This window comes from Thamnophis elegans, chromosome 15 (assembly GCF_009769535.1).
Source record: "Thamnophis elegans isolate rThaEle1 chromosome 15, rThaEle1.pri, whole genome shotgun sequence".
Classification (NCBI taxonomy): Eukaryota; Metazoa; Chordata; class Lepidosauria; order Squamata; family Colubridae; genus Thamnophis; species Thamnophis elegans.
This window is the reverse complement of record NC_045555.1, coordinates 10984204-11011906: the sequence shown is the minus strand read 5'-3', so window position 1 is coordinate 11011906 and position 27703 is coordinate 10984204. Positions and strand designations below refer to the sequence as shown.

General features: G+C 41.4%; 1 protein-coding gene across 1 annotated transcript; it reads right to left on the bottom strand.

The window, feature by feature from the left end:
* Positions 1–1842: 1842 nt before the first annotated feature.
* EIF4EBP2 (eukaryotic translation initiation factor 4E binding protein 2) lies at positions 1843–27295 on the bottom strand. The gene is made up of 3 exons (XM_032232139.1): positions 26871–27295; positions 12416–12592; positions 1843–8877 (listed from the first exon to the last, which is right to left on the bottom strand). Exons 1-3 carry the CDS (start codon positions 27007–27009, stop codon positions 8846–8848), a joined length of 348 nt encoding a protein of 115 aa, XP_032088030.1. The 5' UTR covers positions 27010–27295; the 3' UTR covers positions 1843–8845.
* Between the last annotated feature and the right edge of the window lie 408 nt (positions 27296–27703).

Below are 27703 nucleotides of genomic sequence, written 5' to 3'. Positions count from 1 at the left end.
AACCAGCCTAACCCCATGCTCTCGACTTGGTATCAACCAATAAATCTTTTATGGCTGTACCTAAAATTTTATAGAACAGTGTAAAATATCTGTTTCCAAACTACTTCTACATTTCCAGTATAAGGGAACTATGCAGTATATGCGTTCCTTCCTTAAAAAATTTTTACAATAGGAAAGTAGTTAGAAATTGAATGTGTCTGATTCAGTTGTGTCTGATTATCTTGGGAATTCCCTAAATAAGGGAGGTAAACCTTGTCTCAAAAGACTTTTTGTTTTGCAGTGAGTGTAAATCTATATATATATATATAAATGGCTGTGTGTGTGTGTGTGTGTTCCAGCAGAACTCTGGAACACCTGTAGCAATTTCAACCAAACCTGGTACACAGATGACTTACTCTCTGGAAATAAATACTGTAGGCGTGACACACCCCTAAAACCCCTCAGGGTATGTGTTCTGTTAAGATACAGCCTGTTGTGCCTTAAAATGGCTTCTACTGTATTGCTGTAAAATGACTTCTACTGTACTGCCGTAAAATGGCTTCTACTGTGCAGCACAGTGGAGTTGCCATGGTAACGGCTTCATAGTACTCCACAAGGGGACTCCCTCTGGTAAGGGGGAAAATCCAACATTAGAAATTATATTTGGTCCAGACATTTCCCTCCCCCCCCCCCTAAAAATAAATACCCAGGCAACACCGGATTATCGGCTACTTGCTAATACATTCTTATGGATGGACTCATCTACCCATCCTTCTAATGGAGAGGTTTTCTATTCCTCCCCACTCCTTCCAGAACCTGGAAAAAAAATACAGGTCAGCCTTGATTTACAACCATTTGTTTAGTGACTGTTACAACAGCACGGAAAAAAGTGACTTATGACCATTTCACGCTTATGACCAATGCAGCATACCCAAGGCCATGCGATCAAAATTCAGATGCTTGGCAACTGGCATTTATTGATGATGTTTGCAGTGACCAGGGTTCATGGTACCCCCTTTTTACAAAGTCAATGGGGAAGCCAGATTCACTGCATTGTAGTGATTTCCTTAACAAGTGTGGAAAGGTAGCAAAATGGGGACCCAACTCACTGAACAACTGTCTCACTTAGCAACAGATTTTTTGGATTCGATTGTAAGTCGATTACTCCTTGTATTGCATGAAAGGAAAGGCCATCCATCCTGGGATCTCAAGCAAGAAGAAACAAAAAGAAAGAAAATTTCCCTTAGATCCCGCATTTCCATATTGCCACGATAATGGGAAAAGCACATACACACACATACACAGGCATTTTGGTTTGATATAATCAAGGTCTTTATTGATCTCACTGTAACAGCAACCATTGGCGAGAGTGTTTTCCCAAACACCTGTTTCAGTAAAAATCAGATACTTTACAGAAGTACCCAAGGATTTTTCAGACAACCTTTGATGGGTTAAAATAAGAATCCTGGGGTTTAGTTAAACATGGATGATGCGCCAAAAAAAAAAAAAAAAAGGAACATGGGAAGATACAACTAGTTTTTAAATGTATTAAGAACATTCAGTAATCTTTTTTTCTGGCAGCAGCCTCTACTCCCAACGCCGACAAATAAAGAGAAAACAAGCTGCCACACGCAATGTCTGAATGAGACCTTTGCCCACCTTAAGGCAAAGAAAGGCACACCGGTTTGCCATCCTCATGCAATGAAATAGGCAATAGAGGGAAGATGGGAGGAGGAGGAGCAAGAGTTTTCTGTTCCTCAGATAAATGAGGACGAAGGTGCTGATTGATTTTCCCACATATTGTTTGATTTACAACCATTTTATAAATAACTGGTCCTTCTAACACGGATTTCTATGTTAGATGAATTATTGTCGATGCTTGGAAAGCCAGGTGTATGAAATGTCATCAGCTAAACCAGATGCACCTCATAATCAATCCAAAGCATTTTCCCTGATGTTATTTCTTCTAAAAGTAATTTACATATATATATATATATTTATATATATTGGGATGTATATATTTACCCATACACATATATTATTCTTGCATTCACCCTCTCTCCACAGTAGAATTCTCTTTAATGTTCAAGAGTTACCCAGTTTTGCAGATGATCGGCAACCACACATCTCTTCCAACCTGCCACACCCCTGTGAAATTGCAGGATGCAAGAGTCAAAATGTCCAAGCAACCTATCACCATGCAACATCTGGTTTAGAATTTATTCTTTTACCTGTTCTTTGAAATTCCAATTCCTTAGCCTCAAGTGGAAACAACAGCCTTCAGAGAGACATGCCTATCAAAAAGTCCTTCATGGACTCCTCACCACTGTGAAGATTAACTGAAAGATCATCTCACATCCATCAGCAAAATCTAATCAGCAAGATAGAGAAATGGGATGGGGGACAGACATTGTGTTTGGTACCAAGTTCCTAACTGCAGAACTAATCCAGAAAGTTTTAAAACAGTCCTGAGGTTCACTGAGAACTCAATGCAACAAAGCTTAACTGTCCAACTATCAGTTGGATACCAAGGAGCGATCCATGAATGATGATGAAGAGCAGAAACCTGAGGGGGACATAGTATTAGATACTACAGGTCTAGGACAAAAGAAGTTTGATATGGAAATCAGCACTCTGGATGCTACTTCCTGGATGAAGATAGCTGCAAGCAGGCCAGGAGCTTGCAGAATATCTATCTATCCAGCCTCTCAGCCACGAATATCAAAGTCCATCTAGTCCTAGAGCCAGGCCAAAACCAATCACTCAGGCAGACAAGCACAGAGAAAAAATTAAGGAATGTATTTTTTCCCTCCCCAAACAAGTAGTCTCACACAAATATCTACTCAGGGCATGTTTTTTTCTTAAGAGCTAAAAGGTTTATCATTCAACACCTGGTCAAAAAGCCCTGCCCATCTATCTAGTAGATCCCGATTCAAATGTAGCCTCCTGGCTAAAAGACTGGAATACTAGCCAACTTACAATGGAAAGCTCATTGTTAATCCAATCCTATCTATGTAGACAAATGCCAAAAACAGTGGCAGAATTGTGAGCTCTTAGGTTAGGCCCTAGAAATCCTCATTGATGCATTGAGCTATCTTTGGTGAGAGCAAAGGGCAACTTACCATGGATCTGTCCAAGTGTTATCTCGGAGTCAAAACAGATTTTAGCCATAACACTGAAGATTTTCCAAGGCCACTATAAACATCCTCTATTAGTTCTATGTAAAAAAGGTCTTATTATACTATAACAGAAATCCTTCACAGTGGTCAGCCATAGCAAGTATTTAAAATATTTTAATTCTACTGTTCCTACACCTAAAATATTTCAGTCTTTCCCATTATAGAAACAAGTGGCTCGCTTTCCAGAGTTGATGCAAATAATTACCTATCCTCCATTATTACTATTTTTGGTGAAAATCAGCAAATAACTCAGGATTACAAAAGCGGTCTAGACCAGTATTTGACAGCCGCAGCAACTTTTAGACAGGTGGATCTCAATTAGGGGAAATTCTCCCCGAATTTCCTAGCCAGTATCAAACACCTAGACAATTGAACTGGAAGAGTTTTTTTTTAACTAACAAACCAAGTCGAAATGCTGTTAGCTAACGGGATAGAATTTTTATTTTTTCCCCACAAAGAACAGTGTGTGTAGTAATTGCATTGTTAAGCACAACAGTAAAGAAATAAACAACAGTCAAATATTCAATGGTCTCACTTAATTGGAGGGGATGGAAAGCAATACTCAACCCCTTGCTTGATTTTCTTGCTAAACAAGCCTAAACTGAATTGGCAAAGAACTGCAAACAACCTATGATAGTTAAGTCTTGTGTTAATTTTCTATTGTAGGCATTTTCTGCATTTGCTCATTCTTAGGCATGTGAATTACTAGATTTTTGCACAAGTGTTCATCCCAATGCAGGGAATCCAGGTACTTTCAATGAAATGTTTTCAAATATGTATTATTGGTGTGAGGGTGACTTCTAGTTCAGCGTGTCTTCCACCATTACTACACTATATCTAGATGGATTTTGCTATTTTTTTTTAAATCATGATGTAAATAGCTTCTGGTCATTCAGGCTCAGATTGTTATCTGGAAAGTTGAGAGGTTCCAGAATAGCCAAGCTGGTCCAATTTATCATTAGTTTTTCATAAAGAAAATATGGCATCTCCTAAGTACAAAATGTCTGCCATTGATTGCCAAAATCTTTTTGTGTGTGCAAATGTTACATAAAATGTCCTTCCACCTGCAAAAGCTATTTGCAAAGGACAACTTCCTTAAGACTAGGCATCCTTGTTTGATATTTTCACTAGCATTTGCATAATTACTGGTAGAATATGGCCAAAAGTCAAGATCAATGTTTCTCAACCTTGGCAATTCGAAGATGTGTGGGCTTCAACTCCCAGAATTTTCCAACCAGCCAACAGTGGTCAAGAGACAAATGAAATCTCATCCCTTTTTTTCATGTGCTGCATGCACAAGACCTTAAAAAGGAGCTTCAATCACAATCACCTTCACTTTCTCTACTCCCCCACTAGATATCCCTCAATGTGTTTGTCTGCTGGCCTAATCCTAGATAAATCCAAAGACAGACTCAATAAATGAATTTTAATTAATAATTTTCAGTCAGTCGATTACATCTATACAGTATTTCAACATGAAATTTTAAGAAAAAGGGCAGAAAATCAAGGAAAGCATGTTCTACATCAGATATAAATCTGTTCCTTTTCGTTAGCAAAAAAAAAAAAAGGAATTGACTAAAGCCTGCAGCCTTACTTACCTCAAATGTTTGGCATGGGTTCACTTAGCTCACACTAGAGCTTAAAATTTATCAGCTATTCCAAAGTTTCTTTACAAAAAAAAAAGCAGGGGAAATAATCATATATAGCACTGGAGGCTTCTGTTTAGAAGAGAGATACAACACTAATTTACTGACAAGAGAGATTGTGGTTCTGAATTTGAAGGACTGCAAAACAGGTTAGCCATTATTTCTACCCTTCCAGCTACTGGATGGAATTTTTTTCAAGTAATAAAAACCAGCTGCAAAATTTTTTAGTGCCTAGTATTGTTATGTCTTACATCTTCTCTGCAGGTTCTCAAAAGACTGATAACTATACTGTGCTGGGGGGGGGGGGATAGATTCCGCAGAAGAAAGCAATAAAGGAGTCTTTTTCCCCCCTCTATAGCTTTCTCTTCTTTTATTATAAAATGCAGCTTTATTTGTAGACAAGGATAGGAGATCCAGTCCAAAAGGCATGGGAAAGAAAATAGGGACTGAACCAAGTTTTAGGGAAATGGAACATAACTTGTTTCTTAATGACACTCATTATTTTCTCAGAACCATCGGTAAGGTTATGAGTATGCTGACTCAATTTTATAAATTGGGGGAAACTGTAGCAGAGACAGACCAGGAGAGTTTTATCCAAAAACATGAGGAATCCTGCAGTACAAGAAAAATCTGTTCACTCTGACTAAGGGTCAATCCTTCCCTCTGGAACACGCCTTCCTTCAGCTACGTTTATATGGAACAGACTTCAGAAGAATCTGTTGTTTTTACAAGCAGCAACCGATTTGTGAAATCTCATGGAATTCTCTGATAAAGGAGTATTTTTTTAATTATGAAAAATGTGTCCCATTAACGGTATTTTACTAGTTAAATCATTACAAGGGAAAAAGTAACATGCCAAAGTTAATTCCCAAGTTCCAAATATCTTTAAAAAAAAATACAATGAGAACAAGGTCTATTAGCAGTCCCTCAAACTCTATTCTTAACCCTCTCCTTCCCTCGCTGGACTTAGCTGAACTGGGATTGTGATTAAAACTTCAGTTTTGCCCAATTCTGCCAAGCAAAGCTGTATCTCTCCTCTCCCACCAACTGAACGGCCAATGAAGGGAGTTTCCAGACAGAAACACTGGAACTCTCTGTCTGTGTTCTGATTTATGACGGAACATGCAGGGCGTTTTAGAAGTCTCCTGGCCCAAATCCAGACGCTTGCGCTGCACTTCAAGGGATTCCTCCCTTAACCAGCTGCAGCTTAGTCACAGCATTGTCGCCCACTTTAGAAAGCAGCAATCTTTCCCTAGAGACATTGAAAATAGGAGATTATTCCTGAGACATCAACAGTTACAAAGCAATTTTGCTTCTGTATTATTCACATTTTACAGTAGGCGAAACAAAATAAAATCCCGTCTTTCTTACATGCCTCCAAAGCTACCACAAAGGCAGAGGGGAAGCAAAAACCCCGTACTCTACATTTTAGATCACAATCCCTCCCCCCTTTCTAAATCTAGTCAATTATGATAAGTCACAAATTTATAAAGAGAATTAAGAGCCAAAGTCACTTTCCAGATTTGAAAATACAGGTGAGTCCAAGAACTGAACCTAATTATTAAGTCATTTTATAGGCCAAAATCCAATAGGACGAACATATTCTCAGATATTCTTCTAGAAGTGAAGCCTACATTAAAAACAAGTATAGTTGCCACATTCCCTGAGGCTGTATCACTTCCCACTCCCAATTATGCCTGAACAATAAAATCCATGTGCAAAATTGCCACATCGGTGTGACCTCCCCTCTAGGGAAGCTAGCACAATTCAGTCATTCTGTTTTTGAGGTAGCACATGAATCACTCTTGGAAGACTTCCTAAAGGAATCAGAGGCAAATATTTTAGAGAAGCAAGAACCTTAGAACAGCAGAATCTCCACCCCACCCCCCCACCCCGTCGCTGTCAGATAGCAAGACCAAGAGCCAGAGATAGTGAAAGTTGCAGTCTAATGACATCTAGGTGGGTCATGGTAGCTTATCCTTGCCTTAGAGGCTTTGTTTTCAAAATAAAGTTATAAAGGAGGAAAGCATCACTGAAGACAGGGACTGTGGATTTGCTATCTTTAAAAAAAACCCTACCTCATGTATGTGAGGTCACAGCAAGCATTGTCTTAAGCAGTATTCCCTCTTCTGAGAGAAGGAAATACGTCTTCCGCTGTCATCACTGTGGTTTTTGTTAAGTCTGGGTCCTAAAACAATTAACTTTTGAAAAAAATCTGCTTTCCATCTATTGGTGACATATTTTTAAATGAAGCATTATTATTTCATTAGCCTAGGACAGGGATCTCCAAACTTGGCAACTTTTAAAATTTATGGACTTCTACTCTCAGAATTCCATTTTGGCTGAGGCATCCTGGGAGATGAAGTCTTAAAAGTTACCAAGTTTGGAGATCCCTGGCCTATAAACAATCTAATATTGCACATTCTCACGGTGCAAAGTATCAAGGGACCATAAAGTCATTGCATGAATTTAGCCATTGGCTGTATTAAACTGCTCCACCAATTTTCTTTGTCATGATAACTGTTTTTTTTTCCTTCACAAGGAGACCTCAATTGCCTATGAATTCCTACAGAGAGAGATCCCACTTGCTCTCTGCAACAATTCCAGGCAAACACAAGTTCACTCATGCCAAACTAATCAACTTGGGAGTTGGGTCACCAGTAGGTGGGAGATGGCCAATATATCCAAATAAACAGAATAAAGTGAGATCATCAGCAACTCTTCCTCCATAGTGACCCTGGATCTACAATAGGTCCAAGTGATTGATTTAATAATGTATGAATTTGAGAAAGAGAAGATAGTAACCGAGAAACAAGCGGGTCTTGTTCAAAAAATGCAGTGAAATCTTTCTGATTAGTCACCCTTTCAAATTCATTTGAGGTCATACATCATGAAATCAGCACTTTAACAACTTAATTATTAATTGATTCTTAAGGTTCCCTAGTCCACCAAGACTTTTTCACAAATTTCGTTTTTTTAAAAATTGGTCCTAGTTATGCTTTATTTCATTCTTTTTGCAAGAAGATGCCCTTGCCAAGAACCCACCAGATGTGATTGAGCAGCAAAAATTAAAGACTGAAGAGAAATAGTATAGAACAGTGTCTCTCAACCTTTGCAACTTTAAGCTGTGTAGATCAACTCTTGGAATTCCGGAAGCAGATTCCACGCAGCTTCAAATAGCTGAGTTTGAGAAACACTGGTAGAGAAGCCCATCAAGTGTGATACTCCCCAATTATATTAGGAAAAGATGTGGTTCATTTTTAATACTGGGGCCAGGGGAGTGGAGTTAAATGAGGAAACTGGAGAGAAACCTTTTTGAGGGGGAATGATATTGGGACAAAATGCGAAGTGAAATGAATGCATGATGAAGTGATGATTCTAAATTATTTTATCTATTTTTTTTAAAAAAAGAATTTTTGAAGGGAAGCAGAAAAGAACTTCAATAATACTCTTTTAGGAAAATCTCACAGCAGCCCCCACATGAAAGAGTATACTAACTAAAAAAGACAAGTTGAGCAACAGGATTCAGAAATATAAGGGAGATATAACATAGGAACCAGTTAATAAATTGACATCAATTTAACAGCAGTTAAGGGAAAGGAGAACAATGGCAGTGTCATGTCACTTCAAACATATATCCACCCTTTCCATGCCCCTTGTGTGTTTTGCAATAAATATCCAATTGTTGATAGAAGTTAAATTCTCGCATGTGCATGTTTTGAACAGTTGTCTCTAAAGTGCGAGAAGCCAAGGGACACTCCTTAGCCGTATAAATTTATCATGGGCTCCAAGTCAGTCATAGGGAGTGAGTAAGGCAAGCAGAGGAGCGGGGGATGGGTAGGAAGCATGGTATGGTTAATGGAAATCAAGGAGAGTCCTCTTATCCTTTGGCACTTCAAAAGCTGAAGTGAAAATTCTGTGGAAACAGCAACTTCTTCTTTTTCTTCTTTCATCCTTCGAGTTATTGAACCTGATGATCAAAATCAGATGTGCACAGGTGATCAGGAATTGCTGTCTCTTCATGGTTACCCTCAGGAAAAATCAGATGTCCATCTCAAATTGAGCATCATCACCTGGTTGAAAGACAAGAACACATGCAAATCAACAGAAAATTTTTAGGGGAGAAACTTTACAGACATGTTTTTTTAAATCTCCTAAGAGGGCATTTGAGCCAGACCTCACTGACACATGTAGGTGGCCAAAGTAACAGAACAGGCAAAACCACTAGAAAATGCAGATGGAATATGCCATTTAAACGTAGCTAGGTGGTGATCAGAATCATTGGCTTAAAAATGGTACCCTACAAAGAATCTGGCTGGCAGGTTTGGGGAGATCTACCTATGCTTAAGTACTCAAGTATGCATTTTGCTTATTCTTGATCTATTTAATTTAAAGGCTTCTTTATCGGAGGAGAGTCGACTATTGCAACCAATACCTTTGCTACCTTCTGCTGCATGAGGATGTAACCAAAATAGAAAATGTGTTTTGAACTAAAGCAAAACAAAAGAAAAAGAAAAAAAACACCCAGGATATTTTAAAAGTTCTGCTGAAATGCTTCCAATCCAAAATGGTTAAGGAGAAACAAAACTCAGAACTTTTTGGTTGTTCCAGATTGTGGGCAAACCCCCCCCCCCCCATAGCATCGGTGAGTGAATTCATGAGGTAGGCATCCTGGTGCATAACTTTCCCTCGCTCCATTCCTTCTCCACGTGATCTGAATGCCTGTTTTTTTTTTTTTTTGCTACAATGGTTTCATGCTCCACCAGCTCTCCTATGCACTGTTTCAAATTCCTTCGCTTCAACTGATGATGCTGAAGTGGTATCTCTTCATAGCATACATTTACCAGGTGGTAAGATAGACTGCTAATAAACTTAATTGATAAAAATACCATATTTTCTGGAGAATAAGAAGCACCCCCCTAAAAGAGGCTGAAAATTTGGGTGCATCTTATACTCCAAATGTAGCTTTTTCAAAGCTTTTTTTCAGCCTCAATGAGGCGCTAATGAGTGAAGTGCTTTGCCTGCTTTTCTCATTGCTTTTCTCTCCAATGATCAGCTGTGCTTTAGAAGCTGTTCTTTTATCCCTAAACAGGGAATAAAAAGCGTACACATGCTCAAAACCAGCAAACTTATGTGCTGAAGCTGACCAGACTAAGGACGCTAGCCAGATGAATATCTGGTAGGCAGAATTTTGTTTTCCTATTTTCCTCCCTAAAAACTAAGGTGTATCTTATACTTGGTACAATAAAAGAATGGTTCCTGACGTGACAACTGTGCAAAGAGGTACCATTTCTTTCCTAGCTTTCCTTACTCCATTAGCTTTGTAGACACACTATATTGCCAAGAAAAACCACCAGTCTTGATTTTTATCGAGATCATCTTCTGCTGCATTATGAAATGTTTCGTGCATATCCAAAATAAAACTGCCTCATCTCACTCTGTATATGGGCCAATTGAATAGAATAACAGAGTTGGAAGGGACCTTGGAGGTCTTTTAGTCCAATCCCCCGTCTAGACAGGAAACCCTATACCATTTCAGACAAATGGTTATCCAACATCTTAAAAACTTTCAGTATTGGAGCATTCACACCTTCTGGAGGCAAGTTGTTCCCCTGATTAATTGTTCTGCCAGGAAATTTCTCCTCAGTTCTAAGTTGCTTCTCTCCTTGATTAGTTTCCATCCATTCCTTCTTGTCCTGCCCACAGGTGCTTTGGAGAATAGGCTGACCCTCTCTTCAAGAATAACTTGACTCCCGCTTCTCTGTGGCAACCCCTGAGATATTGGAACACTGCCATCATGTCTCCCTTGGTCCTTCTTTTCATTAAACTAGACATACCCAGTTCCTCATATGTTTTAGCCTCCAGTCCCTTAGTCATCTTTGTTGCTCTTCTCTGCACTCTTTCTAGAGTCTCCACATCTTTTCTACATCATGGTGGCCAAAGCTGAATGCAGTATTCCAAGTGTGGCCTTACCAAGGCATTATAAAGTGGTATTAACACTTCACATGATCTTGATTCTATCCCTCTGTTTATGTAGCCTAGAACTGTGTTGGCTTTTTTGCATTAGGACTCCAAGATCCCTCTCACAGTTAGTACTATTGAGCAAGGTACCACATATACTGTACCTGTGCAATATATCCATAAGACATTCCACTTTGGGCATGGAGCACACAAAGCCATATGATCTGAGCATGGTAAAGTTCATGCATGGAATATTTGGGACATTTCTCACCTCCAACATTTTTTTTAGTGTAAATTCAAGTTTTAGCTTGCGTTTTATATCTGGCCTTCCCTCCTTTACTTCTATAGTTTGTTATTGCTTTGCTATAGAGTAATCTTTGACTGAAATAAACTTTGAATTTGAAATACAAGATGATTCTGTTTGAGACCAGCTGCATAAACGAACAAATATGTGTAGATTCTATTAGCCTCACTTATCTCATGTTTTTGTCCAATTCCTATTTACCAATAAAGGATAATATTTGTAGATTAAAGTTGTGCTCTCTCAGCGTGCTCGTTTTCTTGTTTTATAACCCAAACTGGTAACACCTTCCGTGGTTGATGATGTTACTTAGTCTGGGTAATGAAACATCTGCAAGAATACAAGCAAGCGCAGAAAGCACCAAGGACCTCTCAATTCCTATAGCCTATACTGGGTCTCAGCTAGTTCCTCTAATGGATCAAGTCCATCTCATAATGATATAACCAAAATTGTATGGCAAAAAATATGTCCACTTTACCTCCACTTGAACTATTTTATTCCATTTTGAAAAGATAAATATCTTTTTAATAATTCATAGCTATTGAATTGCTATGACACAGAAGGCAAAAGGGCAATAATCCACCATTCAGTTCCTACTATATATGATTGTTACAACAGTTCACTGTTCTCTACAAGCAGAAGCTCTCTAACCGCATTAGAGAGAGAGAGAGAGAGGGGAAAAAACATCTACAGACAGGAAATAAATTACTTGATCCCAGGGTAGAACTCGTATTTGAACAATATCACAGTGCAGGAAATAGAATAGCTCTGTATCACTTCCCATCCTGGCTATAAAGAACAAGGAAATCAGTAATAATACATGTTTCTTTCCCCCCCCCCCCCCAGAAAAATATCTTTGTTTTTTGGAATAACAGGTAGTGGTCAACTTATATTACAGTCACAATTGCAACCAGAATTTCCATTCCAAGGCGATGAAGTGAGTTGCGCCCTATTTCACAACCTTTTTATCACAGTTGTTAAGAGAATAACTGCAACTGTTAAGTGACTCACATGGCCACTAAGCGAATGCAGTTTTCCCCATTGACTCTGCTTGTTGAAAATCAACTAGGAAAGGAACAAATGATGATCACGTAACCCTGGGATGTTGCAATGGTTGAAAACCCAAGCCGGTAGCCAAGCACCCAAAATTTGATCATGTGACTATGGGGATGCTACGATGTGTGAGGATTGGTAATAAGTCACTTTTTTCAGTGCTGTTGTAAATAAATGGTTGTAAGTTGAGGACTACTCGTGGCAGAGAGATGGATCGATACTGTCAATTGCAAGTAAGTATTTGGCATGCATGCTGGCGCTGCACTTTGCTTCTGCTATAATGCAAATGTTCTTACCAATTATAGGCTTCCCCTCATGATTGTTCAGATTGTTAACTTCCACTTTGGAATCTTCTGTCACAGAACCAGGACTGGTAACTCCTGGGATATTGGGAAGGTGGCAAGGAGGGGTCTGAGCCATGGGAGAATTGCGCCGATCTAACAGAAACTTGCGGTCATAGATGATTCTGGTACCTAGAGAGATGGAAAAGGAACAAAAGTAATTGGCATATCAGAGCCACTATGCTGAGACGGACATTATAGGGCAGTGGTGGCGAGCCTATAGCATGTGTGCCAGAGGTGACATGCAGAGCTCTCTCTGTGGGCACGCTTGCTATTGCCCCAGCTCTGGTTCGGGTCTCTCCCTTGCATGCACACGTGCCTCCCACTGGCCAACTGGTCTTTGGGTCTCTGCTGCACGTGTGGGATGCAAATGTGTGTGTGCACCCGTGGCCTTGCAGTTTGGGCAGGGCACAGGCACATGCACGTAGCATGCACACACACCTTGCAGTTTGGGTGCGCGTGCGCACTTTGAGCACTCAGTGCCTAAAAGGTTCATCATCACTATTATAGGAGGAGAGCCATGTTAGTCTATGGGAGCAAAAGAAATCAGGAGTTTATGAAGATCTTGGTGCTCTCTGAGCTTGGTTGTTTGCTTGCAGTTATTAAATTATCCCACTAGATAACATCGTAATCAGTGCCCAGAGCACCAAGGACTCTTTAGTTCAACCCTGAGCTACATATGTTGTCTTCTATTAAAATCAGAAGTTTGGCAGCACTGTTGCTGATTAACTATTTTTTTTTACTAAATTTTTACTTAATCATTGTTTTTTTTTTCTTTCAGGCAGATAAATCATAAATATTTGTGGCCTAAATCCTCTGAGTTATTGTTTTGTCAATTGCCAAGCCCCTAAGTTATAAAGAAAGGTTGCAGCTCTAAGGAAGTATCACACTCCACTGAATGCACTTTAGTTTATAACCAAGATATAAACTAAATATTATATACCATATTTTTCGGAGTATAAGATGCACCAAGGTTTTGAAGAGGCAAATTAAAAAAAAATTTTTTTTGCACTTTGCAGTCCTCCCAAAAACTGGTTTTTTTTTTTCAAAAAAAAAAAGGGGGGGCATGAATAGCCTTTAGGAAGCTTATAGAGTGCTCCTGGAGGATGGGGGGGGGGGATGAGCAAAAAACGGCCATTTTTCATAAAAAAAGATTGAATGCATAGTCTTTAGGAGGCTTATAGAGTGCTCCTGGGGGGGTTGGGGGGGAAGTGAGTAAAAAACCGTCCGTTTTTCGCTCATTTCTGCCCTTCCCAATGCCCAGGAGCTCTCTGAAAGCCTCCTACAGGCTCTGCACAGCCATTTTGGTGAAAGAGGCGGGGGTTTTGGAGGCAAAAAATGCTGTATTCAATGTATAAGATGCACCCAGATTTTCAGCCTCTTTTTTAAGGGAAAAAGTGTGTCTTATATTACGAAAAATACAGTAAATCTTATATATAAGAAAGCAAAAAAGCCAGTTCAGGTCTAGTAATTAAAGTGCTGGATGACTTTGGGCCATTCATGCTCTTTCAACCCTAGGAAGAAGGGAATGACAAACCCTTTTAGTTGTCTAGAAGTTGGATTCAAAGGCACCAATTAAAGTATGTTTAGTATAAAACCTAAAACTTTAGAAACTTCCCCCTTTTGCAACAAGGATGGCTCCTGACTTCTCAACCCCACCCACTATATCCTAATCTTCTCCAAGCAGTTGACTTTGGGGTTTGGATACACTCACCAGGTTAGGGAAGGCTACATTACCCTGAAAACAAAATAAAGTATCTTCAAGAAAATGAAATCTATCTTTTCTGTTTATTCCAAAGCTGACAATACCAGCTACTGATCAAGAGTCAAATCTGAACCATCAATAGTTAATACATGAGGCTTTGATAATTCAACTACAAGCCCCAACACTGAAGCCTTTTCATACATTGGTACAGAAATCTCTAATGAGTCAAAAAATGAAGAATATGAATCATGGTTTGCTATTCAACAACAACAAAAAAAAAAGCCACCACTTATGCCCTACTTGGAAAACAGAGGTATAGGATGGAGCCATTTTATATTGGCCTCTTCGCTGGCAGCATTATTCACTGACTAGAATGCTATTAAAAGGCAAAGGTTCCCCTCGCACATATGTGCTAGTCGTTCCCGACTCTAGGAGCCAGTGCTTATATCTGTTTCAAAGCCAAAAGCCAGCGCTGTCTGAAGACGTCTCCATGGTCATGTGGCTGGCATGACTAAACGTTGAAGACATATGGAATGCTGTTACCTTCCCACCAAAGGTGGTTCCTATTTTTCTACTTGCATTTATACATGCTTTTGAACTGCTAGGTTGGCAGAAGGTGGGACAAGTAACGGGAACTCACAAGTATGCAGCGCTAGGGATTTGAACCGCCGACCTTTCTGATCGACAAACTCAGCGTCTTAGCCACTAAACCACTAGAATACCAATACTTGGTTTAATTACTGGCTTGATAGCCAATATTTCTTAAAAATATATTTAAAGTGATACATCCTAGGAAATTATCCCAGGGCTGTTCAAATCCCATTTTCATTTGAATTCTCTTTCTTTGCTGAGCAAAATAATTGTTCCTTTCTCGGGTCGTCTTAATGCTTGCTTTGTCTTCTGTTGGAGCCTTCCTTTGCTAGCAACATCCCTGCTCATGTTTTTCTCTCTCTATTGGCTGAGACCCTCAAAGCTTGGCAATCTTCCTCTTGCCCATAAGGAGTTCCAACCTCCCATATTCCTTGGTTGGGTCTCCCCGACCTACCTATGAAACATTCAGTGGCTTGGCTTTGCCTACAAATTACTGCTGAAGGATGCAGAAATATGATGGGGGAGCAGTTGAGTCTGAGACATCCTTTCCCACTGGAGATAACAGGGACTTGCATGTAACAGGTAATCCCTGATTTGCAACCACAATTGAACCCAAAATTTATGTTAAGTGAGACATTTGTTAAGTAAATTACCTTTTTGCCACCGTTGTTAAGCGAATCACTGCAGCTGTTAATAATATGGTTGTTAAGTGAATGTGGCTCCCCCATTGACTTTGCTTGTGAAAGGTGATCACACGACCTCCTGACACAGCAGTCATAAATGAATCGGTTATCAAGCATATGAATTTTGATCACATGACCATGGGTCAGTTATAATGCTGGTGTGAAAAATAGTTGTCATAAATCACTTTTTTTCAATGCTGCTGTAACTTTGAATAGTTACTAAATGAACTGTTGTAAGTAGAGGATTACCTGTACTTTACTGAGGGGAGTCATGTGGTTTTACAGCAAGGAAAGGTTTTCTTTTACAGATAGAAAGGGGTTTCTGGAAAGATTAAACTACCAGATGGCATCTGACATACATCTGTGGCAAACTGGATGCAGGTTTAGTCAAACCTCTGCTCTCACCCAGCAGGGCACATTTTCATCCAGTGTCAACACATTGGTACCCACCAGATGCTTTAGACTCATACTATGGCAGAATGGTAAGCAATTATAGGAACTGTAGTTGAAAATATCTAGATGCTAGCAAACTGTGTACTCCTTTTTTAAGCTGAGACTTGGGGTACAAGCAGAAAATAAGTCTCCTGCTGCACCTTTACCTGCCCAATTTAAACTTTTGAGTCTGCGGAATCGATTTCTCAAAAATGATTGGCACTAGTTGGTCTATTATCAAAGGGTTTAAATGCATGTATTCCTTTCTGGTTCATATTGAAAATAAATCACAAATCTCATTTCCTTCCTTCCACTAGAAGCTCATCTGAACAGCATCACCAGCGTTTTAATACTAAGACAATAACAACACTGCCTGGCTTTAATCAAATTAAAGTTAAACTTAATTTAATTGATCTAATTGACGAAGGGGAAGTGTGCGAAGGGGGGGAAAAGGAAAGATGGCAAACTATTAACTCTAAGAAAAGGAACTTTTACAAATCTTTACAGTACAAATAAAATGACCGTTGGCTTACCTGAATGGTCGTTCTCTGGGCGCTGCGGGAGAGTCCAAGCATGGTTAAATTCAGTCTATTCGCCCAAGGACTGAAGTTGGACCTATCCTGACCTCTGTCATTCCCCTGGGAATACAGTCTCTGATAGGAGGTACCCAGGTTAGAGAAGTCCGACCCTCGAAAGGACTGCCTACGAAAAAAGGAGTTTCCTTTCTTCTCAGGCTTCTCGTTGGTAGATGGGAGTACTTTCCTTTTGTCCTTGGTTTCAATTAAGAACTTCTCCAAGGACTCCCCAAATAATTGGCCGCCCTTAAACGGGGCGGAGGCCAATTTCCATGTTGCCTTCATGTCTGCCTTCCAATGACGAAGCCACAGCAGGCGGCGTGAAGTCACGTTGGAAGCAAGTGCACGGGAAGCAAATTTTGCAGCATTGAGTGATGCATCAGCTGAATACTCCACTGCTGCAATGATTTTATTGAGGTCATGCCTCCACCTGATGGGGGATGTGCCCTCAGCTGCCTCAGCCACAGAAGCGAGGCCCTAGTGAAGAATGAGGCCAAGGAGGAGGCCCTGATAGACCAAGCGGCCGCTTGGTGAGTTTTGTGGCATGCTTTTTCTGCCTTTTTATCCTCAGCTTTGAGTCCCTCGAGGTGGTCAGCTGGGAGGACCGAATTAGAGGTAAGAGAAATGATGGGTGTGTCCACCTGTGGCAACTGTAACAGATCATCCAATTTACTCTCAACTGAGTAAAGAGTCTTGTCCACCCCTTATGCAGGATTGACTTGAAAATGGAGGGGCGGAAGAGGCCCGTAAAAGCAGGTTTGTCAGGAGGAGGGTTTTCATCCTTAGAAAATTCCTGCTCATCCACATTATCATCCTCCAGGACTGATGCCTCAGTAGCTATAGAGGTGCCTGGAGAAGGAGGATCCACAGACTGAGTCTTTGGGGCAGACCCTTTGCTGGACTTGGCCTGGGTGTTCTTAGAGGCTTGGAGTTTCTTATGGATGCCAGCCTCTATGCCCCTTTCAATGGCCTGCTCAACGGCCCTCTGAATGTTGGCTGGTAGATTGGCATCTGCTGAGGTGCCTGGTGACTCCACCCCTCCATCAATGGGGTGACCAGAAGGAAGTGGGCCTTCCTTGAGTTCATCACAGCCAAAGGGGCAAATTTCCTCTTGGATTGATGAGGACTCAGGGTAATCCGCTGCACCTTTCCGGAGTCCTCAGAAGTTGTCTTGCAGCGCTCCGGGCCTCCACCGAGGTCCCCGAGCGATTTGGGGCAAAAACGACAGCTGGGGGGAAAGGAAGCCTCCTACATCCCCCAGTGCTTGCCAGCAGCTGCTGGACAAGCGCCCACGCACCACAGCATCATTGTTTAAAAGGCGCAGTTCCTCCGGACTCCCTCAGCCTGTGTAAATGGAAATGATCCTTTTCTTGCCCTAACTAGCAACAAAAATAAGAAAAAACTAGCTAATTCTTTGAAGACTGAGGAACTCTCCAAAAACACATCCGACTGAGATGGACTGAGTTTTTGAATTGGCCCTCAATGAGGAAGGGAGGCGTGGTCAAAAGAATTAACTCAGTCCTTGGGCAAATAGACTGAATTTAACCCATGCTTGGACTCTCCAAGCAGCGCACCGGAGAACAAGTGGACAATGAATAAGATGATCCTCAACTGATCCTACTGCATATCTGATAGCTTCCACTTCCCACTTTCATCACATTGCTCAATTATTTGCCAATTTTTTTCCACTGCACATTTCGGCCTCCATTTTCTCTACATAGGGGTTAAGTCAATGAAAGGTATGTAACATCAGTGCTATAAGCAACCATATGTAGTGGATTTTACTGTAAGCAAAATGGCCCTTTGTGGCTCGGGCGAAGGATAGCTAAGAAACAAATTTCTCCCTTGTGTTCCATCATACCCCTATGTCAACTGAGTGTGACATCTATTCAGCACCATCTGTGCATTCCTAGGGCACATAAATAACACAGGAATCGAACCTCCCAAGCTTGTAAACAGCCTGTCACCCAATCAACTCCTCAGTAACAATCAAGGCTGAAAGAGGGAAGGTCTGTTTGTTGCCCTTTTTTTTTCAAGGAACAAAAAATGTGGAGTGGTCAGTGTTAAATAAAGCAAAGGCGAAAAATAAAATAAAATATGTCAGTTGGCATTTTTTTCAGTCCCGTTTACAAGAATAAACCTCATGTCAAACTCTTAAAATGGACAAAACATTGATGTTTCAGCTTAAAACTGGAGCCGCAGAGGTCTCACAGAAGCCATCACCTGAGACCCCATGGTTGTTATTTTAGAGAAAAAGCAGGAGGCAGAAGAAATATGTACATCTCCTTCAGCTGCAGAAATTAAAGGAAGAATGTAAATTTGTAACTCTATGCTTATAACATACCCATCCTTTTTCATTTACATTTCAATTCTACCCTAAAGCTCTGCCATAAGAGTGGGGGACATGCAATTCTACAAATCTGAGCCCACTGTGATGTAGTGATTAAGGTACTGGACTGGCACCAAGAACATGTGAGTTCTAGTTCATCCTCACCTTGGACCTTTCTGGATGATTATGGAACACCAAGTTAGGTTCAATTCCTGTTAACCTCAGTGACATATTTGACATATCTACGGCTTTCTTGGCAAGTATTGTATTTTGCCACTGCCTCTAAATTTCCTAATTTTGTCTACAGCCCTGGAATTTCCTTGATGTCTTCCACCCAAGCACAATCCCACTTAGCTTCTAGGCCCAATCTGCCAGATTTTTTTTTTGTACATAGTAGTAAACATGCTTGAACAGCATTCCACTTTGCAGTGCTTTGTTGCAGGATCTTGCAACTATTAATCTATTGATACAAAACATTTGAAAAGACCACTCTTCTGTTTAAAACTGTAGATAGCAGTAGGCTTTAAGTGAATTTGAGCTAGAATTTAATCGCTTGACACTTTTTAACAGCATATCGAATGAAAATTTCTGAGTTAAGACGAGCTATAGCACATGTGTGCCTCTGTTCAAAGGAACAATCCCTAGGTTTGAATCTCTCATCTGTAGCTCTCAATTTTACATTTGTTCACTTGGTTTCTCTTTACATCTGTATTTTTATGTGGCTAGTTACTAGGAAAATTACTAGAAAATGGACTTGAAGTAGTTCTGAAGGTCCCACGTTCCCCAAAGGAAAATGGTAGATTTGTTCCATGCCTTCTCCTTGGTTTTCTAACATATGTGTGTGTGTGTGTGTGTGTGTATGTGTGTGTGTGTGTGAGCACGCACACACAACTGGTTAAATATCCAAAGAAAATACTGGTTGTTGTCATTGACCCTTTTTTACTTACCAGGTGAACATATAATTATTTAGTTAGATTTATAGTCTATTGCTTCAATTTTGATTACTCAATTTTGGGGTGTTATTTTTGGAAATAACTCAAAGCAACCCTTCTCCCCCTCCCCCCTCTCTTGCATGAAGTGCCCTTTTGTTCATAAGCACAGTGGTATCTGCAGCAATCAATGGTGACCTCAGAATCACAGTACGAGCAGCTCCTCACATAAACCTCACCCCTGCATACTTGCACCATGACATCTAAGGCAAGTAAGCAAAATGCATTTGCCTGATGACATCTTCACACGCATGCCATCGTTTCCCCCTTGGGCTCTCTCTCTGTAGATGCCTATATAATATCAATTGCACTCACAACCTGAATATCAGAAATGGGGCAGGAGTGCAGTTCAAGTGGAACAGTCCAATTCCACCAATATAATTTCTTAGCATTAGTGACTCAGTGTATAAATAGCAATTCTGGAAGAAATGTTAACAAATGGCTGGTGATGAAAAGCAGCATAATCTGTAGTTTGAAAAGCAGCATAGCCCGTTTCTCCGATCAAATATATTAGTTTGCTAATTCAAACATTCTGAAAAAATGCTGCATAGGGGTCAATATAATAGAGTTCTGTCCAATTTAGGTCACTTCTCACAAAAATTCTTGCGGAATACTTACTGTATTAAAAAAAAACCTCTTATGTTTGACCACAAAAACAAATACCAGATTTTGAATTTTGGACAAATCGAGGCCCACAATAAAGGAAAAATCACGATACTTTAACCTACCTCACAATACCTCTGTTTAATTTGCATATGCCTACTTACTTCTGTGCACCAATACCAAATTCTGGCTCTTGATTTTCACATGTACTTTTAGCCAAAACAACAGCCTCTACTAAGACATTTCTGAATGCTGACTTCTTTTTTCCAGTATTATGAGGAAGATAAAATGAAATAACAAAAAAGGTGAGCAATTCCCACTCATCATGAATTGAAGACCAGCAGTCGGCAGTATCCTCATAATATCTGCATTTAAAACAATCCATTAACTCACACAACTACAGTTGCCTTAATGCAGAATCCCAAAAGTCCATAGAAAAGAAATGTAATTGTGGGTTTTTTTTAAGTCAGTGGGGATATCTCTCAAGGAGAAAGTTTTAACTTTTGGCTATGAAAACATATTCAGCCAATGGAGCTCATCAAAGCCTGTTGAAATATTGCTTTGCAGAGCAAAAGTGATGGTGCTCAGAAGTTCATTATTTTTTTCTCTAGGCACTGGGTGTAATTTTTGTTTTGCTGACCTGGGCTGGGTTCCAGCACCCATAGCAAGTAGCAAGGCACACTCAGTGCTTTCAAACGACACATCACAAAATTAGAGCGAGAAAGGAATGTGTCTAACAAAAGCACTTTTGTAAAAGTGAGGAAGAAATCCAAACATTGCCAAACGTCTGTATTTTGCCTTCTGAAGTTTCTTCTGGCTGTTAGTTCTCCTCAACCAACAAGTTGCTGTTCTTTCAAAACCCTTCTTTACACAGATATAGCCACCTTCAGTACTCTTCCTTACTATTTTGATCTGGAATCTGAAATAGGCTGTTAACATTTCTTTGGTTACAGAACAGTTCTTCTCTGTTGCATATGTACATGTATAAATACCCTTCCATGTTTTCAAAATTATTTTCTTTCTTGTTTAACTTACCGTATATACTCGAGTATAGGCCGACCCGAATATAAGCCGAGGCACCTAATTTTACCACAAAAAACTGGAAAAGTTATTGACTCGAGTATAAGCCTAGGGTGGGAAATGCAGCAGCTACCGGTAAATTTCAAAAATAAAAATAGATACCAATAATGTTTTTGAATATTTATTTCAAAGAAAAACAGTAAACTAGCGGTGTATTCAATGAAATACTTCACTCACCTCATGATGCTGATGTCCCGCTGTGATGATGATGTCCCGTGCAGCCGCGGGAGCGATGTCCCGCCTCCTATGACACACGGCACAGTGATTCCTATCATTGGATCACTGTACCAGAGGAGGTGGGACATCGCTATGTGGCTGCTTGCCATAACAAGGAGGAGGTGGGACATTGTTGCAGAGCGGCAGGAGGGGGAGGAAGGGGAATCGTAAGACAGCCCTGCATTACATTAGAACGTGAGGAGGGGGGATGGTGCGGTGCGCGCTGCGCGGCAAACTGACACAGAGGGAGGGGAAACTCACAGGGGCACTGGGCCATTCACGAGTGTCACCCAGCGGCATGGCCCCGCCCCTTTTTCTCCTCCATTTCGGGCAAATTTTTCACTGACTCGAGTATAAGCCGAGGCAGCTTTTTTCAGCCCAAAAAGTGGGCTGAAAAACTAGGCTTATACTCGAGTATATACAGTATACCTCATCTTTCATACATGAGCTTATGGTGGCAATCATAGCATTTCTACATACTTTTCCTACAACTCTATGACATAGGCTGCACTGAGAACGAATGAATGGTCCAAAGTCATTCAGGAAGCTTCCTGAGGCAAAAGTGGACTAGAATTTGATGCTTTTGCATTGTAGGAACTACTTAAGATTCTGTAAAATCCAGAATTAGATACTTGGCTTTGAAAAACCAACCAGCCAACCTTTTACACTGGTAACTTTAAAAAAATTTTTTTTTGAAATTTAGAATCATTAAATGAACAGAATCATAAAATAATAAGGAAATTTATATTTATAAACTGCTGCTTGATTATTTTCTTTGCAACTACTACTTTAAATATCTGAATTTCTTCTTTTCTCATATTTATGTTTAATGTTGCAATGCTAGGTTCATCCTCCCTAGGTTATATCTTAATTTAGCTAAAAAAGAGTTTTCACACCTTTAGATAACCAAGGATTTCAATGCATTCAAGCTTACACTGAATTACTGTATTTATTTATATAGAGAAATGTCAGATTCAGATGCCTGGAAAAATTGTAATATCTAAAACTAAAGTAATGGAATTTCAGCTGTGCAATTTTAAATAACCTTTAACAACCTTCCACTTAAGAACAAGGACAACCTGCTCACACTCTAAGCAAAAGTTTGAAATTAGTGTAGAGTCTGTCAGTTGCTTCATAAAGGAAATGGGATTAATGTCAAGATTATGAAGAGAATATCAATTTGACTGTATCAGCCCTCCATTCAAATTATACCTGAACTCCATAATGGGGTATAGTAAAATTAATCTAATTCAAGCATTAGGATTCTTTAAGCCTTGCAGATTCCAGCATGGTTACCTCTTTCATTGTAATCAATGGGAATCTATTTTTAAATTGTGGTCATGCTACACTGTTCTGCATACCAGGAGCAGCAGCAGCACGAGGGGGAAAAACTAATGTTTTTCAACTTTGTATATTGTACTCTACAAGTAGCCTCAACTTAAAACTTGTGCAAGTACAGTTTTAAGTCATGACAATCATAAAGTAGGGTCATTGTGTGATCAACCTGATTTTATGAACTTCTGGTAGTGGTCATTAAGTGAATCAACTGTTTGTTATGGGAACTAAATACTGCTTTACAGCAAAAGCATTGTAAGTTGCAGTCTCATATGAGACTGTAAGAAAGTGCAAATGGCTATAAATTCAGTCTGATTGCCAAGCGCTCAAAATATAGGAGGGGGTGGCTAATGGAACTTCAGAACTATGTTGTAAATATGTTTTTTTTGGGGGGGGGGTTATCAACTGTAACTTCAAACTTAAACTAACTGACCAGTTGTAAGTTGAGAACTACATATGTAAGACAGAAAGCAACATTAAGTGTTGACTGGTTTCGCAGAACTTTTATATTTGACTTGGATGCCATCAAATCTTCCCAGATTCTCAGCTGCTCACAAAAAACCCCCATATAATGAGGGGACGGGGCGGAAACTTGTGGCAATGATTCCACAACAGGGAAAACAGAGAATATAAATATCAATCCATCAATTTTAAAATGCCTTCTGGATGTTAAACTATGATGTAATTCGCTTGTTTGTGGGTTACCAAATTACGGGAATTTAAAGATTGTTTTCCATATCGTAATATGTTTACCAACTAATGTGAATCTCATAATGTATTTAATAAACCACAGTTAATGAATAAATACAACCATAATAATTAAAATATAATATTCTAGCAGAAACTGTCACGTTTCCCAGCTACTCCTTATCAATTGTGAATATTTATGCTAGCTATTTATTTTAAACAAGTCTGCTATGTCTAATTTTCCCAACTTGAGTTCCTTGTAGGTGTGTGGATTTCCACCCTGAATTCTTCAAGCAGAAATCTAACTTTAATTCACATATCTGGAGAGCTATTTTGTACCAAATCTTAACTTTGTACCTTCTAATAAAAAGCACCTTATCATTTCATCCTGATTCACAGTGCTGTGCCCTTTCCATTTCAAAGCAAGTTCTGGGCAAAGAAATGACATTCTAGAAATTATATAAACTTCCAAATTTATACTGCTATCTGGCATGACAGCTGTTAACTTGAAATGTATCCTTAATAGTTTTGAGCTTGCAGAAGGAACTGTATCATTGACAAATCAGCAAGGCAGCATATCTTACTTTCTCCCCCCATTACCAGTAATTTTGAATGTGAAATATGAAAGTATAATTCAAAGCTGTAAACAAAAGGCCCAAGAAGGAACTTGGTGCTCATCAACTTAAAAAAAAGTTTGCAAAGACCAAATCAGTTTGTAGCTATCTAAAATCTAAACCATGGCCACAAAATATAATAATCAGCTGTTAACTTTGAAGTTTACCAGAACTCAGCAGGATAAAACAATACACAGTTGCCCATATAAAAATCAAGGCAATGTGCAAACAAGTAAGACAGAGGGGTGTGGGGGGAGAGACATGACATCTGAGAACCAAATGATGATAACAAGTCTAATCACAACACAACCCTTAAGTGGTCTAGTGTCAATGAAAGCTGGATGTCACAACAATAGGGTCATAAGAATGTTTTTTTACAACATTAGAGACTCGGTGGCACAGTAGAGTGCAGTATTGCAGGCTGCCTTCAATTTGGCAGTTCAAATCCCATCAGGCTCAATGTTCAATTCAGCCTTCCATGGTGGGTAAAATGAGGGCCCAAATTGTTGGGGGCAATATACTGACTCTGCAAAACCTCTCATTGAGAGGACAGTAAAGTCTAAGTGTGCTATTCCTATATTACTGTCAGATATTTTTCTCTGGAATGTCTATTAGTTAATCCAGCGTTTTCAGTAGTGGGGACAAAGTTAGACCAAGCTATTAAAGCTTCTGAGCAACTTAATGCATTTAGAGCTAAGAAAAAAAAAGTCAGTCATAAAGCACCAAAGTTTCAAACCCAGAGTGGACTTATGTAACAGCAATATAAACAGCTGAAAACACCAAGTCTCCAGCATTACCATTTTGCAAGTAAATTTACTATTTAGCTGCACACCTGCACCTATCACCTCCCTTCACTTCTACCGCTTCCAAACCAGCTCGCTCCACGTCTAGGAAACAGAGGCTAATCATTAGCTGAGGGATCCTGCTTGCTCTCTTATCTCCTGCTCCACTTCAATGCAGGGCCAAGACATCCCCAAATAACGTGACTGGGCTCATGAACCCAACCTCAAAGGCTTATTATATACACAGCAAAAGCGATTTGGAGAAAACTACAAATGCGTTTCCATAGGAAACTCAGAAGCAGCACGCGGTGACTGTCGGCCTAGTGTATTAAAAGATAAAGGTTCCCCTTGCACATATGCGCTAGTCATTCCCGACTCTAGGGGACGGTGCTCATCTCCATTTCAAAGCCGAAGAGCCAGCGCTGTCCACAGACATCTCCGTGGTCATGTGGCCGGCATGACTAAATGCCGCAGGACTGTTACCTTCCCAACAAAGGTGGTTCCTGTTTTTTCTACTTGCATTTTTTACGTGCTTTCGAACTGCTAGGTTGGCAGAAGCTGGGACAAGTAATGGGAGCCCACTCCATTTAGGGATTCAAACCGCTGAACTGCTGACCCTCTGATCAACAGGCTCAGGGTCTTAGCCACTGAGCCACCGAGTCCCTGAAAATTAAGGGATTACCGGGTTGTAAAAAGGGAGGTTTTATTTATTTATTTAAATCTATTGGCCATCAAACTCTGACTTATAAACCTATTATATCATATCAGTATAGTATATTAATTATATATGATATGATATATCAGTGTTTCTCAACCTTGGCAACTTGAAGATGTCTGGACTTCAACTCCCAGAATTCCCCAGCCAGCATTCGCTGGCTGGGGAATTCTGGGAGTTGAAGTCCAGACATCTTCAAGTTGCCAAGGTTGAGAAACACTGTGATATATGATATTATTAATAAACCTAGGCAGGGCAGCCGGCTGACGTCCCCAAGGGCGGCTGGTAAACAACACAGGCACGCCAGCCGTATTTCCACGCGGGGATCCGGGTGTTTTGGGGCAGGGGTGGGGCGGTCTCCTCCTTACCGAAGGGAAAGCGGTTCCCTCTTACACGAGGGAGCCGCCGTCCGTCGCCTTCCCTCGCCCGCGGCTACGGTCCCTCCCTCCCGCTCCTCCCTTCCCCTATTGTGCAACAGCCGCGGCGTCTTGAGGCTCTCCGGGGCCTTGTTTACAAATACCTCGCCGCCAGCCCCAGCACCCAGAGGCCAGGCCTAGGCGGCGGCGGGAAAGCAGATCATCCAGCCCGCTTTCTCTCTCCTGGGCAAGACGCGGCTGCCCGAGGCTTTGCGGCCCAGGGCTCGGCCCACCTGCAGAACAAACGGGTCCGCCGTCCCTCACCCCTCCTTGCAACCGCCGCAAGGAGAGGCGTCTCTCCCCGCAATGCTCCGGCTGGGAAGGCGAGCGCTGACGAGGGCGCGTCACGTTTCCTGAGGGGAACCTCGGACTCTTTCCCCCCCCTCCCCCGAGGACGCTTATGGGAGGGGATTAGGGGGGGGGGTCCCCTTCCACCGCCAAGGCGCCTCAGACGTCCATACACACCCGCTTTTAAGGCGCCCCGGAGATCAAGCGCTCCAGCCAGGCCAGGCGCACGCCCCCTTCCCGCTGCGGTGGGCCTGCGCCCGGCGCGGCTCAGTCTCGTTTCCCCTCAAGGGGAGTGCCAGGCCCGGAGTCGCGCCTGGCTTTTTCCTGGCCGCCTCCTCCTCCCTCCCCCTTCCCACACACTCCAATTTACCTCCGGGCGTGGTGGAGAAGAGGGTCCCCCCGGGCGTGGTGCAATAGTCATGAGGTAGCTGCGAAGAGTCGCTGATGGGCACCGTCCTGGTGGGGATGGCGCGGCTCTGGCTTTGCTGGTGGCCGCCGGAGGAGGACATCTCCCGCTTCTTATTGTCCCGGGTGGGCGAGGGGGTGGAAGGCAGGGAAATCCGGCAGCTGCGGAGGGGAAACCTGAGGGGAACGAAAACGGGGAGCGAGGAGGCAGCGGGGCGAAAGGAAGAAGGGGTGATGGCGGCGGCGGCTTCCTTCAGGGACGAGCGGGCGTGGAGGCAGGCGACCGCTTCTCCGGCTCCGGGGCACTTTTCTTTCCGTCACCGCCTCCACCGCCACCTTCTCCCTCGGCCTCCGCCAGCAGCAGGAAACGAGGGGCTCGGAAGGCGGAGAAAGGCGGGCAAGGCCGAGCCAGGAGGCGGGGACGCGACGGAGACACCCGCCCGCCGACGAGGCACGTGGACGCTTCTCTGCTTGGGCCAAAGCGGAACGTCTTCGGGCTCTGAATAAGCAGGAGCCCCGGAGGGGAGGCCTGTTGGGCTCCGTCCCGGGTAGCGGTGACGTTACGCCCGAGGGGGATTTAGCAGGGAAGCGGGATTGCTTATAAGCCAGAACGATTGTTTTGGATAAGCCCCCTTGAGGTGTGGGGCCCCCACCCCTATTTCCTCAGCCTTAAAGAATTGGGAGCAATACAGGTAGTACTCAAATTACGACCACAATTCTGAGCCCCAGATTTATGTTGCTAAGTGAGAAATGTAACAGAATGAAAGGAACCTTGGAGGTCATCTAATCCAACCCCCT